The sequence below is a fragment of the Prunus dulcis genome, chromosome 6 (genome assembly GCF_902201215.1).
Source record: "Prunus dulcis chromosome 6, ALMONDv2, whole genome shotgun sequence".
Taxonomy (NCBI): Eukaryota; Viridiplantae; Streptophyta; class Magnoliopsida; order Rosales; family Rosaceae; genus Prunus; species Prunus dulcis.
The window spans coordinates 21,566,869-21,584,414 of NC_047655.1; the positions used below are offsets into that span (position 1 = coordinate 21,566,869).

Sequence of the window (17,546 nt, forward strand, 5' to 3'; positions counted from 1 at the left end):
ACTATAGGGAATGGAATTCGAATTCAGGGGCAAAGTGAGAAGTACATCTACTCTAGCCAATTTAACTAAATTCATATCTACAGTTGCGAAAAATCTTAATGCAAAACTTTTATTATTATTTGTACAATTCATATAAAAGAAAAAAGACCGTGCAGAACTAACTACTATTAACTATTGAAGTTACAATTCTTTCTCTTTGGTTTGGGGTTTGCCCCTATATTACCAACAAATTTACAATTCTTTTACAAGACAAGACAACACTCATAGGAAAAGAAAAACAGAAGATGAAAATTTTTATTATTTTATACATATATTCTTTTCATAGTTTTGGGATTTTGAAGGTCTAACACGGCTCCACTTAAAAAGTAAACAATTGGGAGCTTAAGAGCATAATAGATTTTGACTTTGAAAATTAAGTAATGTTAAACCCACCAAATTTGTGATAAAACTTCATTGACCAAATAATATTTTTAAAATTTGGTCTTTTGTTGTTATTTTTCATTTATTTCTAACATATAAAATACTAACATATGCATAACGGCTCTTCATCATTTAAGCTATAATCCCTTGCTCATAATGAGATGTTATTTGATAAACAAACTTAATGAATTTAGCAGAATTGTTGAAACTTTTATGTGTATGGTTTATTTATAATCAAATTATTAATTTATGCTGGAATTCTTTCTTTCATAAAAAATTAATTGATATCTATTAGTTCCATGAATACGCCTACTAATACTAAAGAGAAATTATATATGTTACACTTAATTTTTGTATATGAATTTGCAATTTTAATTGGGATGCGTATATTAGACTTTCTTCGATCTTGCATGATCGTTAGTGAAGATGCACCAAATTGTCTTAATTTTGATGTTAGATCGCTCCGTTATTGTAATGGGCCTTTGTAGTTAGTGATTTCTTTAGCTAAATTATGAATGCAGTCTTTAAATTTCTACAGTAAAAAAATCCCCCCTTATTTACCAACTTGATAATCTCAACATTTTCTAAAATATTTCTCCTTGGACAAAGAAAAAAATTTCCCAGCACCTAGGGAGATACCAAATCCCAATAGTGGTCAAAAAAGTGCGGGATTTCTGAAGCACGTCCATCCAACCCAAGCCTTTCACCTTGTTGAAATGGAATGGCCCAAATTTTAAATTCATACCCAAGAAGTCTTTCCAATTATTTGATTCCAGATTGATTTCGACTTCTTTGTCTCACATATCTGAAAATTTACGGTAAGATATTTTATCGATTTCCTAGTGACATTTTAAAAGATGAGGAGAAAGGCATGCAGTGACATTTCAGAAAATTAAGGATTTCAAAGGGTTTCCGTGACCTTCAACGACAGTTTTTTAGGTCAAGTACTGAATTTCTGTTTTTTGTGTGAATGTTGGAGAAGTGGGAATATTCCTCTCATTCATTTCCTTTCAAACTTTCTCTTTACTCTTGTTGGAGCAGGTAAGGAATTAAAATAATGAATTCGAATAATCATTAGATCTAGGGGACTCGCTCTTTTCTTTGATAACTTACAGTAAGTAAAAGTTTCATAACCAACAATTTTTAATATATAAAAAATCAATGAAAAAGGAAACAATCAAATTAGAAATTCTCTTTTAAACAATTGGAAAAAAAAAAAAATTCATCACTAGATTATGAATACTCATCCTTTTCTAATGGACGAATTTTACATCGATAATGCATAAATAACATGCTGATACGTTTTGTTATTTACATGTTATCGATAATGACACTGTATTGACAAAAAATGTACGTTAGAGAAAAGATAATTGTTTTAAAAGACGAACATTTTACAAATTGTGATTCGGTAACCTCAATTTGCAAAGAGTAATTAATGACTCTTTCTTGTTTGTCTTGTCAAACGACAAATGGAGGAAGTTGGTTTCTTTGTACTACGGGAACACAAAAATAGTGTTGTTTTTGGACAAAAGAAGAAAGAATCAAATTGTTCGTTGGCTGTTAAGAGTTGTTATGGATTATATTTATACACTCTTTAATATTAAAAGTCAAATGAAAAAAAAGAAGAAGAAAAACTTGTAATAAATCGTGGGAAAATCAAATCAAATGGTCTCCATCCCCAATTTCCTGCGTTGTGAGCTCTATCTATCTATCCATATATTCGTGACCAGACTTTTGCTCCCCAAAATTCCTAAAGAATATGTTTCTCTCTCTTTCATCCGACAAATCACAAGATAAGTTTTCTCCGTCCACCTCAACGCCACCTTCCAAAAACCGCTTATTTTGAACCGTTGGATATGATTCAAACTCCCACATTCCAAAAACCAAACACCAAGAAACCCGTTTCTCTTTTTAAAATACGACTTATAAAATTGAAAACCCATCAAAGTCTTTGTCTTTGGTCCTACTTCCCTCTCTCACTCCCCTTCTCTCAACGCAAAAAAATTTCCCGGAAATCTTCCATTCCCCTTTAACACGGAATCCCCACGTCTCTCTCTTTTTATTCCAACACCATCCATCCTTAACCACCAAAACCAACCCAAACACCACGCATTTTCTTTCTTTCTTTCTTTCATAGTTTTTCCCAAAAACCGAAGTGAAAGAATCTAATAAGTAACCAGAAAACCAGAGAGAACCCAGTTGGACAATGATGTTGGAGATGTGTCGGAGGCCATTGGAGAAGTGCTTTGGAGGAGGAGATGGTGGAGATGGGCTCCTTTGGCACATGGACCTCAAGCCCCACTCTTCTGGGGACTATTCGATCGCAGTGGTTCAAGCCAATTCGGCTTTGGAAGACCAGGGACAGGTGTTCACATCCCCTTACGCCACGTATATTGGGGTCTATGATGGCCATGGTGGCCCTGAAGCTTCTCGCTTCATCACCAGTCGCCTCTTCCCCTTCCTTCACAGTATGTAGTACACCCTCTAGCTCTACAGAAACACCCAACCCTGTTTTTGTTTTTACTTTTTAGCTGTTTATTTTCTTGTATTTTCAGTAATTACATTTCAATTACAAGAAGAATTTTATGTCTTGAGACCAAAAAGACCTCCACTTGACTTATAGATCATACAGATTTGCTTAGCTCAAGTAGCTATTCAACTTTGAAGAAATTCAAACCAACATAGAACATGCTTTATTGTGTTCTTATTCTATTGTTTTTCCTTTGACTTAATATTTTCATCAATTAATCAGATGGGTATTTTTCTTTGGGTTATTATTATGATAAAGTTCACAACTTTTCTTCAAGATGAAAGGGAAAGATTTTTGTCTTTATTTACATTGAGTTGGTTTTTTATTCTTCAGAGTTTTCAATTGAGCAAGGTGGACTGTCAGAGGATGTGATAAGGAAGGCATTTGATGCAACTGAGGAAGAGTTCTTGGACTTGGTTAAGGCATCATGGCCTGTCCGGCCGCAGATTGCTTCCGTAGGTTCATGTTGTTTGGTTGGCGCAATTTCAAATGGTGTTTTATATGTTGCTAATCTCGGAGATTCGAGGGCAGTTCTTGGCCGGAGAGCATCAGAGGGGCAGGCGGTTGTGGCAGAGCGATTGTCTACAGATCACAATGTTGCAGTGGAGGAAGTGAGGAAGGAGGTTAAGGATCTTCACCCTGATGATGCACACATTGTGGTGTACACTCGTGGAGTTTGGCGAATTAAGGGCATTATTCAGGTACAAAATGTGGCTTCTTTTACTTCATTGATCCTCTGGCCCGTCCGTATTTCTGAATTGATTAACATATCTATTTTTGACTTATGTTAGGAGCAAATTTAATGTGTCCTGGAATCTCAGATGACTATATTGATAACGGTTTGATGGAAATAATATTAGTACTGATGCTTTTCCCCAGTATGTACCATATTATGGAGTACTAAACTAGAGACTTAACAATTTTATTTTATTTTTCCTTTGGGGAAGTTCAAAATATTTTCATTTTTAAGGGTAAGTTGTTTCAAATCTGAATGCGAGGTTTTGTTCCATGATGAATTAGAATCTGGGGGAACTTGCCCCCACCTGCACCTAAATTTTTTTTGTGAAACTTTGTGATATGAGTATAATAAAGGGGTGGATTTGCCTTTAATATGTTATTTTTCCCTGCAGTAATACCATACTGTTCCAAAGCATGAACCTCGTTCTTGAAAGATGTGATCCTGCTCTGCTTAGGTGCATTGTTTTGAAGATAACTCTTCAAGGAATAGATTCTTACAACCATTCTTTCTTGATGTCTATGAAGGAAAAGTCCACAATTTGATGTGGATATGGTATTCTCCCTTTGTTTATCCATATCCTTCTATCTTCACGGGTTTTGCCTCTTTGGCAACTTTCCAGCCAGCTAAGAATTTGAGTATTTTAAGCAAATGGGGTGATGGTTCATAGAATGCACATGAAAACCTAAAAATTAGGGTATTGTGAGTCTGTGACTAGTCAAAATCACAGTTGAGCTGGTTATGTGTATGTGACCTTTTTGACACTCTCATAAGCAATTAAAAGTCATGATAATTTTCATGCCCATTACAGAAACACACATAAAGATATGATGATGCATGCTCCAACAGAGCCCCTACGATGAAAATTTAGTTTATAAATCATAGATACATTGTAAAAGTGAATGTTTATTCTTCAGAGTAGTTGCTTTACCTCATTCATATTTTCTGCCTGTGATCTGATGAAACCTCTCCTTTGTAGGTGTCAAGGTCAATTGGTGACGTCTACTTGAAGAAACCCGAGTTTAACAGAGATCCACTCTTCCACCATTTCGGTATACCTGTTCCTTTAAAGAGGCCTGTTATGACAGCAGAACCCTCGATATTAGTTCGGAAGTTAGAGCCACAGGACATGTTTTTGATATTTGCAACAGATGGTCTCTGGGAGCATTTGAGTGATGAAGCAGCTGTTAAAATCGTCTCAAAGAATTCAAGAGTTGTAAGTCCCTGGCAAAATTTATATCTCTGTTGGTGTTCGTGTTCATTTATAAAACTGACTATAAAATTATAAGATATTAAGTGGTTGCTTCAATTTTAACTACAGGGAATAGCAAAGCGGTTGGTCAGAGCTGCGATTGAGGAGGCTGCAAAGAAAAGAGAATTGAGATATGAGGACATAAAAAGAATCGAAAAGGGGGTAAGGCGCCATTTCCATGATGACATCACTGTCATCGTGATATTCCTGGATCATTCACAAGTTTCCCCAAATGCTAGTTTGACGGATCCGAGCCTCTTCAACTGCACCAGTGTTCCTGTTGATATCTTCTCCATGAACGGCGATGAAGCCGATGTATCACTCCACACCATTCCCTGAGAATATCAGTTGCACAAGAAAATGCACCATTGTGTAAATAAAATGAGAATTTATAAGTAGGTGCAGCAGGCTGCTAGATTTTACAGGAAGGGTTTGGTTGTGTACATAGTTTGGTGGCAGATTGAAGGTGCTGTTGACTTCTCAGCTCTGAGCTTTGACCTCATTTTCAGCACTCCTTCTCGTCGGCGTATAATTTGTTGTGATTTACAAATGCTGTATATACTGGGATTTATTTATTGAGATTAAAATTTGCAACTCACAGTCCTGATAATTTGAAAAACTTTGTCATTATACAACTCCTTTCTTCTTCCCTTTTTCTCTTTTGCTCCCTTATTATCTTGTGCGAATGAGCTTGAATACGTGTTCATCCTTCACCGACCAACATTTAATAATTATATATTAAAAATTAGAGTAAATTACTCAAATGGTCCTTAAACTTGTACTTGATTTATATTTTGGTCCCTCAATTAAATTATTCGTTCAAATTGTCCAACAACTCTATTATTCGCTCCATTGATCTCACCGTCTAATTTTTTGTTAGATTTAACCAATTTTATGGTAAATAATTACTAATTTGCCCTTATATTTAACGAAAATATTGACAGAATGTAACGGTAGGACCACTGAAGCGAATAATATAGAGTTGATGAACCATTTGAACGAATAATTTAATTGATGGACCAAAATGTAAATCATGTATAAGTTTGAGGACCATTTGAGTAATTTATCCTAAAAATTATACAACTGGGAGGGGGAAGGGGCTGCCATATTTCAACAAAGTGAGGGAGGAGAGAGAGAAAGGAAATAGGTTTTTATTTAAAATTTTAATATTATTTCTTAATATTTAATTACACCTAAGCTAAAAAGGTGGACTGTGCATTTGTCACACCGTCACTTAACAGAATACCAAACGGTCAAATAGAAGGAACATGTAAATTGGTCGAATTTTAAAACATTAGGGGGTAAATTGACAAAATTAAACATCGGTGGCCCATTTCATGAATGACCCCAAATCTTAGGGGATAATGATATTAGCCCATTAAAAAGAGTACAACTATTTTCACCCATCTGTCATATTTTCCCACCCACTTTATCTTCAAACTTTTAAAGACAAATTTACCCATTTGTAAAATGACTTCTAAGGACAAATTTACACATTTTGCTTATCTTCTTGTTTCTCTGCGGATAGAAGTTCAAGAAGAAAAAAGATCCAGGTTGCCTCTTCTATGCCATATCACTTCCTCAAGTCAAAGCGTAATTTCTATCATCTTACTTTTCTATGTTTCTTTGCGTTTACTCTTTGTCTTGTGAACCATTCGAAGAATTTTCTAGGTGGGTTTTCTTCTTTACCCAAAAGAAAAAAAAAAACTAAAATTTGTAGGTTGGTTTTGGAGTTTCTAAAATTGGGAGGTGTTTTTTCGTGGGATGTTTGTGGTTCAATTTCAGTAAAAAATTTGGCTTGTTCGCTTGAATTTTTTTGTTTTTTTTGTTTTGGGGTTAAGGCTACAGAGAGAATTAAGATTTGTTGTTTTGGTATTACAAGAATATGAGCTTGGCACGGGTGCTGGTTTCTAAAGCTAATTGGAACAAAACTAGGGTTGTTTTTGTTTGTGCAAATAATCTCACGGGAGAATATTCGCTTCTGGATCCTTCAATCTTCGATCTTCCTTCTCTCTCTTCCTCGATTCCTGTAAAAAAGATTGGAGTAAGTAGACCACACCCGGGGGGGGTTGGCCAAAGGCCCTCCGATGCCTAAGTTAGTTCGAGTGTTTGTAGGAAAACAATAGCTAAGCAAAGGGTACGGAGTTGTATGTAGGGTGTAAACCGGGTGGCCGGAGCCTGGAGCCGTGTGGAGAAAATATGGAGAGTAGAGAGGGAGAGAGAGCTTCGGGTATTTTTCTCGGGTATAAGGAGTAGGTTTTCTGAAGTCGTCTCTTGAATGATGAATGAGGTCGTCTATTTATAGGAGCCTCGGGGTTAGGGTTTCGTAAGGATCAAGTCGGCTTTGATAATATCCGAATTAAATATATTATCTCTTAAGAAGATAATATCTGAATTAAATGATATTATCTTCTCTTTATTAGGATAATATCTTAATTAATGATATTATCTATTTAAATAAAGATAATATTATATTAATTAAAATATTTATCCCAATTAATTAATTAGCCAGATAAACTGGTTTAATTAATTAGTTTAAGAGATAATCTTCTTTTCCACGTGGCGTGCCCTGATTGGAGACGAAAATATATGCTCCCACAGTTTTAAGATTGGTTTTGGAGTTTTTGGGCATCCCTTGAAGCTTTGGAATGGTTTGACTTTGTGGGTATTTAGCAGAAGTGCATATATTTCGTTTGGTGAAATTGTATTTGAGATTCAAGGAGTTGGAAAGTTTTATTTGAGCTTTGTTTTAAAGTTCTAGGCATTTGTTTTGAAACTTATGCAAATGGCTTGACTTTGTGGGACATTAGCGAAAGTTCATTGATAGGTTGTGTGTGTTAGTGTTTACTTCAAAATGAATTAAAGGACATTTTAGAAATAATGATGGGTGAAGAAATAGGAAAAGGAGGTGGAAATAATAGCACTCATTAAAAATTATACAATTGGGTTCTTTGTTTTCATCAAACCTAGAATAGCAGTGGCGTGATCTTATCACAAGGTTCTTCACTGGCAAGTATTCCATGTGGACCATCGGTCCACCGCCTTCAAAATGTTCAGAAAAAACAAGACAGTGACGCACAACAAAACCCAACAAAATTAGATATTAATTTAGGGATATGTTCTAAAAAAATCTTAAGTTATAATATATATATATATAGCATCTGCATATCTCATACAACTAAAAAATAACCTAAATTGGGTTATTTGGGCATAAATCCCCAAATTAGCACAAACAATACAAGAATCCTACGAGAGTGGCATTGTGACATAATATACTTCCATAATGTTCTTTTATTTTTCCCTTAACATGTACCTCTCACAAATTCCCGAGTTTGGTTTCTCTTGTTGGATTGTGTTAGTGAACTACTATCAGCCATTGATGTAATATAGAATTCACTAACCCAACAAAAGCAAATTCCTTAGCATAGCTAGAAGTATAATACTTTGTATAATCATAAAGTATACACAGACATATATACATATACACACAAACACATACACATTTTGTTTACAAAAATTAAGAAGAAAAAAAAGTACATGATTCATGAAGTTTAGTAGGTATGATCGATCCACGGTGGTTTAGCTAGGATGCGGGCAGACCCCAACTCCACAGTAGATTACGTAATCAGTGTAGTTATGGTGAGTTGAAGCTTGCCCTTGTGGCAAGGCAGATGTTGTCGTCCCCTGCATGGCTGCAGCCCGCGGAGTTTATACTCGCATTTATCATAAAGAGAAATGGTGCACAAGTACCGATAACCATCACAATTCATATATATAATCCTTCTAGAAACGTTGATTAAATATCTCTAACTCATTACCCGTACCATACTTGTGAATTGTGATCACTCCAACAACCACCGTTGATTTTCATTGCATTAATTTGATTTAGTTTTGGATTTTTTTTTTTAAAGAAGCATTGTTGTAAAAAACTTGTAATTCAAATGATTAAAGAGTATTTACCTATGCATATCCTAAGTCTTACGTTGAGGTGTATAGTGGCCAAAATATCAGCTAATAATTGCTGATGAAGGGAGCGATATGATAAGTTTGTTTGTTTGGAGATCTGTTATTACTAAAGAGCTGAATATTCAACAGACTCGACGTTGTATTATTGTCCAAAAACAAACGTTGAATATTCCAAATTTCCTTTTCTGGAAATATTCCAACTTTCAATGAGTGAGAGAGAGATGTAAATAGCCTTCATACAAGGTATTGGTCACCATTTACGTATCAGTAATGGGTATGGGAGGAAAGGGAATGATTTCCATTCCTGACTTCCCCTGCGTTTACTTGCAATCAGGAATGAAAAAATAAATGGTCCCCACCTCAAAATCCGTAATCACATTCCCTCAAAACTAGGTATCAGATCGACTAGGGGGGACTAGTCGATACGATTCCCATTCCTGCTTTCTCTTATTAACTTCCAAAAATACCCTTACCACTTTACTATAATTCCAAAATAACTCAAACCCTAAAAAAAATAAAAATACACGCCAGAAGGAGTTCAAACAACTCAAACCCTTAACGTTACAACACAGCCTCCCTGGAGCAGCAGAAACTATGTAAGTCACTCCATCTATCTATCTATCCACCTTTTTCTTTTTCTTCTATCTTCTGTCTTCACATTCATCGCAAAACAAAGTATGATCATGGATAAATAAATTGATGATATTGTCATAGTTAACCATGTTGGTAGTATATGAATGAAGAGAGATGGCGTTGGGTTTGGAAAATCTTATAGTTGGTGCAGAATGTATTTTGTCAAAGTGGAATGTCATTATCTTCTGTTTATGAATTTCTTAGTGTTACTATTCTAAGACTTGCAGTTTGTTTAGGTAATTACTACAAAGTGATTGCTGTCGTTTGGAGTTCCAATTGCAGCGTCAGTTTTTGTCTAAAGCTTAATATTCCAAGGAATTTCTTCATGTTTTTACTTGTGATTTAACAAGATTTTATTGTTTTGTAGTTAGGCTAGTTTGCATTTAATTTTGAATTTTGGTGTAGGGCTTTCAACTAGTAAACTATTTGAGGTATTATTGACAATCGTATGAAATGTACTTTGACCATTTCCTCAACTAATGGGGGTTGATGATTCCCTTAACTTGTGGGGGTTATCGTCCTAAGAACCTTTTATTAATTATTATTATTTTGTCAAAGTGGAATGTCATTATCTTCTGTTTATGAATTTCTTAGTGTTACTATTCTAAGACTTGCAGTTTGTTTAGGTAATTACTACAAAGTGATTGCTGCCGTTTGGAGTTCCAATCAATGGATATGTGATAATTACTACATACGTGATAATTACTAGAGTCTCCTTTACATTCCATAATTCTATTATTGTTGTCATATACAGAACAAGGATTAGGCTTAGGTAACCAATATTTTTATTATTGTCACAAATATTTCTAGGTCTCACCTCGCATTGTGTTGATCAGAAAAGGAAAAGAGGAAAAGCCTTCATGCCATAGATCAGCTGTTTCTTTTTTGTTTTAGTTTTTGGTTTTTCCCAATATCCTTTTACAAATTTCGATGTCTCGTGTTGATCAGAATCTTTTTACATATGTTAAACTGTTTTTCATATCACAGATATATATATATTTTTCATATCACAGAATCTTTTGATATCTTGAATAATATACATATTTTAATGTCAGGTTTGGTTAATGTTCTTTCAACAGAGAAGGATCTTGCTGATGTGCAAGCTAAACTTGGTGGTGAATTGAGGAAAATAGAATTCCTAACTCCTTTGCAAGTATTTCGTATCACCAATATTTTAGCCAAAGAGCACGATTTGCTGAGGGTCTTCTTTACCATGACTGATGAAGAAAAAAAAGATTATGTATTTAATCTTATGGAGCATGGCTTATAGTGATTGCGATTGATGAGTAATGGGTGAATGACTTTTGTGGAGATTATATATCTCTTCTTTTGGTAGTTTGACTATTTTGTATTTAATCGTATGAAGATTATGCAAATTATTATTATTTGATTATTTACTAGTTACGTAGGTGAAAGATAAATATTTATTGGAGTTTATTTTGTGAATTTTATTTGCTTATGTTAGTTTTGGATGTGCTCTTTGCAACTGCTTAGCCCTTAGGTGACTTCTTTTGTGAATTTTATCTCACTTGATCAAAGATTTCTTAGCCAGGTTAGCTTGTCTAGCTTTTGGTTCAGAATAAATTGCTGATAATTTTCTTTGATAACGGATTCCCTCTTACTGATAATTCAAACCCCCTTTTCCTATAGCTTTTGGTTTTGGGTGAATTTTATATATGTGATGTGGTGAAAATGTGTAGGGCATTTTAGTAATTAAATTAATTTGGATTCTGATTCATGAAAATTAGTAAACAATAACAATGGGAATCAACCCCATTCCTTTACTAATTTCGTATGTTTAGTAAACAGCTTAATGGGAATGATTCTTCCCATACCGATTCAGTAGTTCCCCGATTCCTAAATTATCTGATTCCTTACTTTCTCCATTACTGATACGTAAACATGTCCTCAAACCGTACACACATCTCGAACGAGGGATTTGTTTTTAGTTACATTTCTGGAATGCCAGTTTCAAATTTTTAGTTACACATTTGTGAACAGAACTAACAAACTAAACCAATTGACTTGCCATCTTCCTAGTTTTTTTTAAAATATTCTTTATTCCAAAATACTAATTCATTGTTCCACCATGCCAACTAGTACCATGTCTCATGGTCTTATAAGCCACTTGAACTATGAGTCAATGTTATAGACGTAAAAATACATAAAAATAATTATTTATAATATGAAAAATATTTGGTTCTTTGCATGTAAGGAGTCTTTACAGTCAAATTACAGTTAGACATGTATTCATAAACTTTTTGTTTGTTTGTAATTTTAATAATTAGAGTTTAGTTTCGCATATCATATGTTTTGGATGTGAATTTTTCATTCTTTAAAACACACATTTTTAAAGTGCTATAGAAATTCAAACTTAATATTACAAATTTACAGGTGAATGCCTTCTTTATTGGGCTAGACCCGATTGACTGCTGTAACGACAAAGGGCTCCTCAAGTTGCCAAGTAGCGTCCTAGTCAAAATAATAAATGGTACGCACAGTAAGCTCCAGTACACGATCAACACCCGATAATTGCTCCCTCACTGATCTTATCACCAGGTACTGTTATATGTGGTACTAGCTATACGCTTGTCAACCAACCCAACAAGGACCAGAGAGGAGGAGAGCCACCGAGCCACCGAACCATCGAGAGAGCCATTTGAAATGGGAATTGTAGAAGAAGCTCACAACTTGCGGGTCCTGGGCTCAGGCCAGCAGGTCATAGTCCTAGCCCACGGCTTCGGCACCGACCAGTCGGTCTGGAAGCACCTCGTCCCCCACCTCGTCGACGACTACAGAGTCGTCATGTACGACAACATGGGCGCCGGAACGACAAACCCCGAATATTTCGACTTCGAGCGCTACGCCACCCTCGAGGGCTACGCCTACGACCTCCTCGCCATTCTGGAGGAGCTTCGGATCGGGTCTTGCATCTTCGTTGGCCACTCCGTCTCCGGCATGGTCGGCGCCATCGCCGCTATCACCCGCCCCGACCTCTTCACCAAGCTCGTCATGATCGGCGCCTCTCCTAGGTAAGATCCGCGGCCATGAATTAATTAACTGGTTATCTTAGTCAATTATTATACAATTCCGCTCAAGTCCCACAAACCCAAATTTACCTTTTTTTTCCATTAATAATTTTGTTTTCTTTCCGGGAAAGTGGAGGGCAACAGTGTTCTGCTGGGTTGGCTGAAGTGGATCCATCAATCTAATTAACTAATCAAGTCAATTATTAGATAATTAACCTACAGTTCCACAAAACCCAATTTCTTAATCTCGAAAGATGCATGACGATTTGCTGGGAGTGGATTCATCAATCTAATTAACTAGTTAACCTAAAACCCCACAAACCCAATTGCTTAAACCTTTGGATTAATATATTAGTTTATCCGATCTTGCTCAATCATTTTTATGTTATTTAATTCCACTTCCAAAACCCAATTAACCAATTTATTAATCAAAACCAAACAATCTTTCATTCAGGTATCTCAACGACGTCGACTACTACGGCGGGTTCGAGCAGGAAGATCTGGAGCAGCTGTTCGATGCCATCCGATCCAACTACAAGGCTTGGTGCTCTGGTTTCGCACCCATGGCGGTCGGCGGGGACTTGGACTCGGTGGCGGTCCAGGAGTTCAGCCGGACCCTCTTCAACATGCGCCCCGACATTGCCCTCAGCGTCGCCCAAACCATCTTCCAGAGCGACACGAGACAAATTCTCCATCTGATCACAGTGCCCTGCCACATTTTGCAGAGCGTAAAAGACCTCGCTGTCCCTGTCGTCGTCACAGAGTATCTGCACCAGAATCTGGGCGGCGAGTCGATCGTGGAGGTCATGTCATCGGACGGTCATCTTCCGCAGCTGAGCTCGCCGGATATTGTTATCCCGGTGATTCTCCGGCACATTAGATATGATATTGCGGCGTAATTGTTGTCAAAAAATAATTATGGAGGTGGTGCGGCTATGGCTAGATTGGGAGTGATTAGTTAGCTTTGGGACGATTGGTTATTTGTTGTGTGGTCACTGTGAGGGCGTCGGCTTTGTTTGCTGTCGTGTTCAAAAGTCGTGGACCACGTCATGTGAAGGAATGGGTGTTATTGTGACACGTCGCGCTTTTTTAGTATGAAAGATTGGATTCAAGTTGTTTATATAAATTATAATCAAGCTTTTATTATTAAGACATGCTGCAAGACATGGAAAATTTCTTAAAATCAGTCCCCTTTATCTTGTGCGAAAATTTTCATGGTGTGAACACGTGTATCGTAACAATCGTTGTTCCTTTAAATGCGTTCAAACTTGCAAAACATGGTGTGAACAAGTGTATTGTTTCCGTTCCTTCAAACACGTTCAAACTTGCAAATTCGGACTCTGTGTCCACGCAAATTCGGACTATGTCCACTCCTTATATTCGAGTTCGATTCAAAAACAGGGAAAATTCTGTGGTGCCTCAGCTGTACTGGTACAGCCGGCCATCCAACGGTTGAGGTTCCATGTTAAAAAAGGATGGCTGAGATTCAATGACTTAATGACCTGTTCAGCCTTTGTGATTCAGCATGTGAGTGGCATGTGAGGAAAGAGAAAGGCAGGTTTGGAGGAGAAGAAGACGCGGCCAGTCCGCTCCATTCTGGTTTCCAAAATCGAACACAACATAGGGAACTAGAGGACTCTGTGAGACCCCATTTCCTGTCTACCTCTGTGAATACTGAGTTTTCGGAGCAGTAGAGACTCGGGCTTTAGCCCTTTCATCTGAAGTGAAGGGGGGCTTACAGAAGTCACAGCACCAGAGGAAACTGTACATGAAGCCGATCCAATCCGTAGCGCCTCCAGGAGCTCTTCTCTGTGCTTGCCCAAATCCAATCCTTAGCAACTCCATCTGAGGAGCAGATTTCAGCCAAAACCCAGAAACCCACTTCGTCTTCTCCAGCTGCTTCCTCCATCTTGGTAAGTTCGTGTGTTGATTTTCGTTATGTGTAATTGATGGTTCTATTTAATTTATTCTTCTTTTGTGTGAATTTTGACCGGTGTGGCTGTAAATGAAATTTTGGGTTTTGCCATTTATTTGTTCCTTTTAAAATTTAATATGTGATTTACAATTTGGCTGTAAATGAGAATTTGGTAGATTATTGTGCAGTTGATTAAAGAATTTAGAAAATTAAAGTTATGTACTTAACGAACTGCTCTATTTTTGCTTTTCAGTAACTTGCTGCTCTAGGTAAACATCGATTTGTCTTCCCTTTTTGTGCCAAACGATAGACAACTCCAATTTTATCGCATATATTTTTATGTTCTGTAATGATTGTTAGTAAGTAATCTCTATTAAGTCAGCCAACCAGCTTTCATTTTCTCTTTTTTGGTAATTAAATCAAGGATTTTGTTATCATGTTTATATGATGTGAGTGAGGTGATTTTTGGTGCTGTAAATTGCTAATCACTAGTGATTTTGAATTGTTGTTTCAGTTTTTTCACTGAACAATTCGAGAAATTAATTATTCAAATTTTGTATTTCTTTTCCCACTCTGCATTTCTGCTGGGTTGTTATAGTGCCTCTTGATCTGATTGTATATATAAATACCCATGAGGCCTCTGATTGTGTATGATTTAATTATGGTGGGAACTTCACTTCACACAGGACTTGGCAAGCAAGTCGATGTTTCAGTAATTTGTTGGTTATCTGAAGCCTGTATTGCAAGCATTAGTTCCTGGTATGAAGCACTCGTTTCAGTCTCTTAAGATATGCCATGTAGAAACCCGGAGATCATTTATGTACCCTTTATGTTGGTATGTGTTTGCTTGAATTCCAAATACTTGGAGGGTGTTGATATGTTTAAACTCAACTTTAAGAACTTGAAAGGGAAGATGGGGGTCTGTTGTGCGCAAACCCCTAATTGTTCAGAAAAATGAATCATACTCTTTTGTACATGCATAATTATACCTGTTTTTTGAACTATAAATCGAAGGTCGAAATTAACCGAAATACAGAGCATGAGAAACGGTAATGGGCAATAAGGCGAACATCTTATATTACAAAACGACCAATTATCGAAATTACGTTGTACTACACATTGTCATGTACCACAAATGACTTGAGGGTAGATCCCGAATTGTGTACAACACAATGTCATTAACCCTAATATTGAATAATAGACATAGGGTCATAATAAAGTCTCTGCTTGGTTTTGTTTGTCATTGCGCTATACATTAATCAGCATAGCGTTGTTAAGCTTTGTTCAGTTTGCACACAGGGGGTCGGTATTTGCCTTTAGCACATGCAATTGCATGACAATGCTGCAATGCAAGTCCTTCTGTGCGCAAACCCTTAATTGTTCAGAAAATTGAATCATACTCTTTTGTACAGGCATAATTACACCTGTTTTTTGAACTATAAATCGAAGGTCGAAATTAACCGAAATACGGAGCATGAGAAACGGTAATGGGCAATAAGGCGAACATATTATATTACAAAACGACCAATTATCGAAATTACGTTGTAATACACATTGTCCGGAAAAACAGACATCACTAACTTACTTTTTCAAACAAATGGGCTATTTGTTCACGCGAATACAAGGGTTGCGTTCGTTGAGTAAAGTTGCCCATTCTGCGGAAAAATGGCCCCAACTAACTTACTTTCTCAAACAAACGGGCTATTTGTTCACACGAACGCAAGAGATTGCGTTCATTGAGTCCGTTCCTCAGAAAAGTGAGCTCAACTAACTTACTTTTTCAAATAAACGAGTTATTTGTTCATGCAAACACAGAGGCTGCATTCGTTGAGTAAAGTTACCCGTTCCCAATGGACCCAACTAACTTACTTTTTCAAACAAACGGGCTATTTGTTCACGCGAACGCAATCGGTTGCGTTCGTTGAGTAAAGTTGTCCGTTTCCCGGAAAAATTGGCCCAACTAACTTACTTTTTCAAACAAACGAGCTATTTGTTCACGCGAACGCAGAGGTTGCGTTCGTTGAGTCAAGTTGGACATTCCCCGGAAAAATGGGCCAAACTTTCAAACAAACGGGCTATTTGTTGACGTAAACGCAGGGGTTGCGTTTGTTGAATAAACTTGCATGTTCCACGAAAAATGGGCACAACTAACTTACTTTTTCAAACAAACGGGCTATTTGTTCACGCGAACATTGGGTTTGCGTTCGTTCAGTAAAGTTGTCCGTTCCCCGAAAAAATGGGTCAAACTAACTTACTTTTTCAATCAAACGGGTTATTTGTTCACGTAAACGTAGGGGTTGCGTTTGTTGAATAAACTTGCATGTTCCACGAAAAATGGGCACAACTAACTTACGTTTTCAAACAAACGGGCTATTTGTTCACGCGAACGTTGGGTTTGCGTTTGTTGAGTAAAATTGTCCGTTCCCCGGAAAAATGGGCCAAACTAATTTACTTTTTCAAACAACGGGCTATTTGTTCACGTAAGCGCAGGGGTTGCGTTCGTTGAGTAAAGTTGCCCGTTTCCCGGAAAAATAGGCATAACTAACTTACTTTTTAAAACAAACGGGATATTTGTTCATGCAAACGTAGAGGTTATGTTCGTTGAGTAAAGTTACCCGTTCCCCTGAAAAATGGACCCAACTAACTTTCTTTTCAAATAAACAGGCTATTTATTCACGGAAACACAGAGGCTGTGTTCGTTAAGTAAAGTTACCTGTTCTCTGGGAAAATGGACCCAACTAACTTACTTATTCAAACAAACGGGCTATTTGTTCACGCAAACACAGGGTTTGCGTTCGTTGAGTAAAGTTGTCCGTTCCCCGAAAAAATGGACCCCACTAACTTACTTTTTCAAACAAACGGGATATTTATTCACGCGAACGCATTGTGTTCGTTGAGTAAAGTTGCCCATTGCCCGGGAAAATAGACCCTACTAACTTTCTTTTTCAAACACATGCACTATTTTTTCATGTGAACGCAGGGGTTGCGTTCGTTGAGTATGTTGCGTTCATTTGATAAATTTAAATGTTGGTATGTTCGGTAAGAAAAAATAAGAGTTCACGAGA

The 17,546-nt window shown here is 36.8% G+C and overlaps 2 protein-coding genes across 2 annotated transcripts; both read left to right on the forward strand.

The window, feature by feature from the left end:
- The first annotated feature begins 2,524 nt into the window (after nucleotides 1–2,524).
- Nucleotides 2,525–5,573, forward strand: LOC117632829 (probable protein phosphatase 2C 78). The gene is made up of 4 exons (XM_034366424.1): nucleotides 2,525–2,888; nucleotides 3,284–3,651; nucleotides 4,666–4,902; nucleotides 5,008–5,573. Exons 1-4 carry the CDS (start codon nucleotides 2,627–2,629, stop codon nucleotides 5,275–5,277), a joined length of 1,137 nt encoding a protein of 378 aa, XP_034222315.1. The 5' UTR covers nucleotides 2,525–2,626; the 3' UTR covers nucleotides 5,278–5,573.
- A 6,568-nt stretch (nucleotides 5,574–12,141) lies between these two features.
- Nucleotides 12,142–13,739, forward strand: LOC117633084 (probable esterase KAI2). Its single transcript, XM_034366762.1, has 2 exons — nucleotides 12,142–12,569; nucleotides 13,021–13,739. The coding sequence occupies exons 1-2, from the start codon at nucleotides 12,202–12,204 to the stop codon at nucleotides 13,463–13,465; spliced, it is 813 nt and encodes a 270-aa protein (XP_034222653.1). The 5' UTR covers nucleotides 12,142–12,201; the 3' UTR covers nucleotides 13,466–13,739.
- The last annotated feature ends 3,807 nt before the right edge of the window (nucleotides 13,740–17,546 follow it).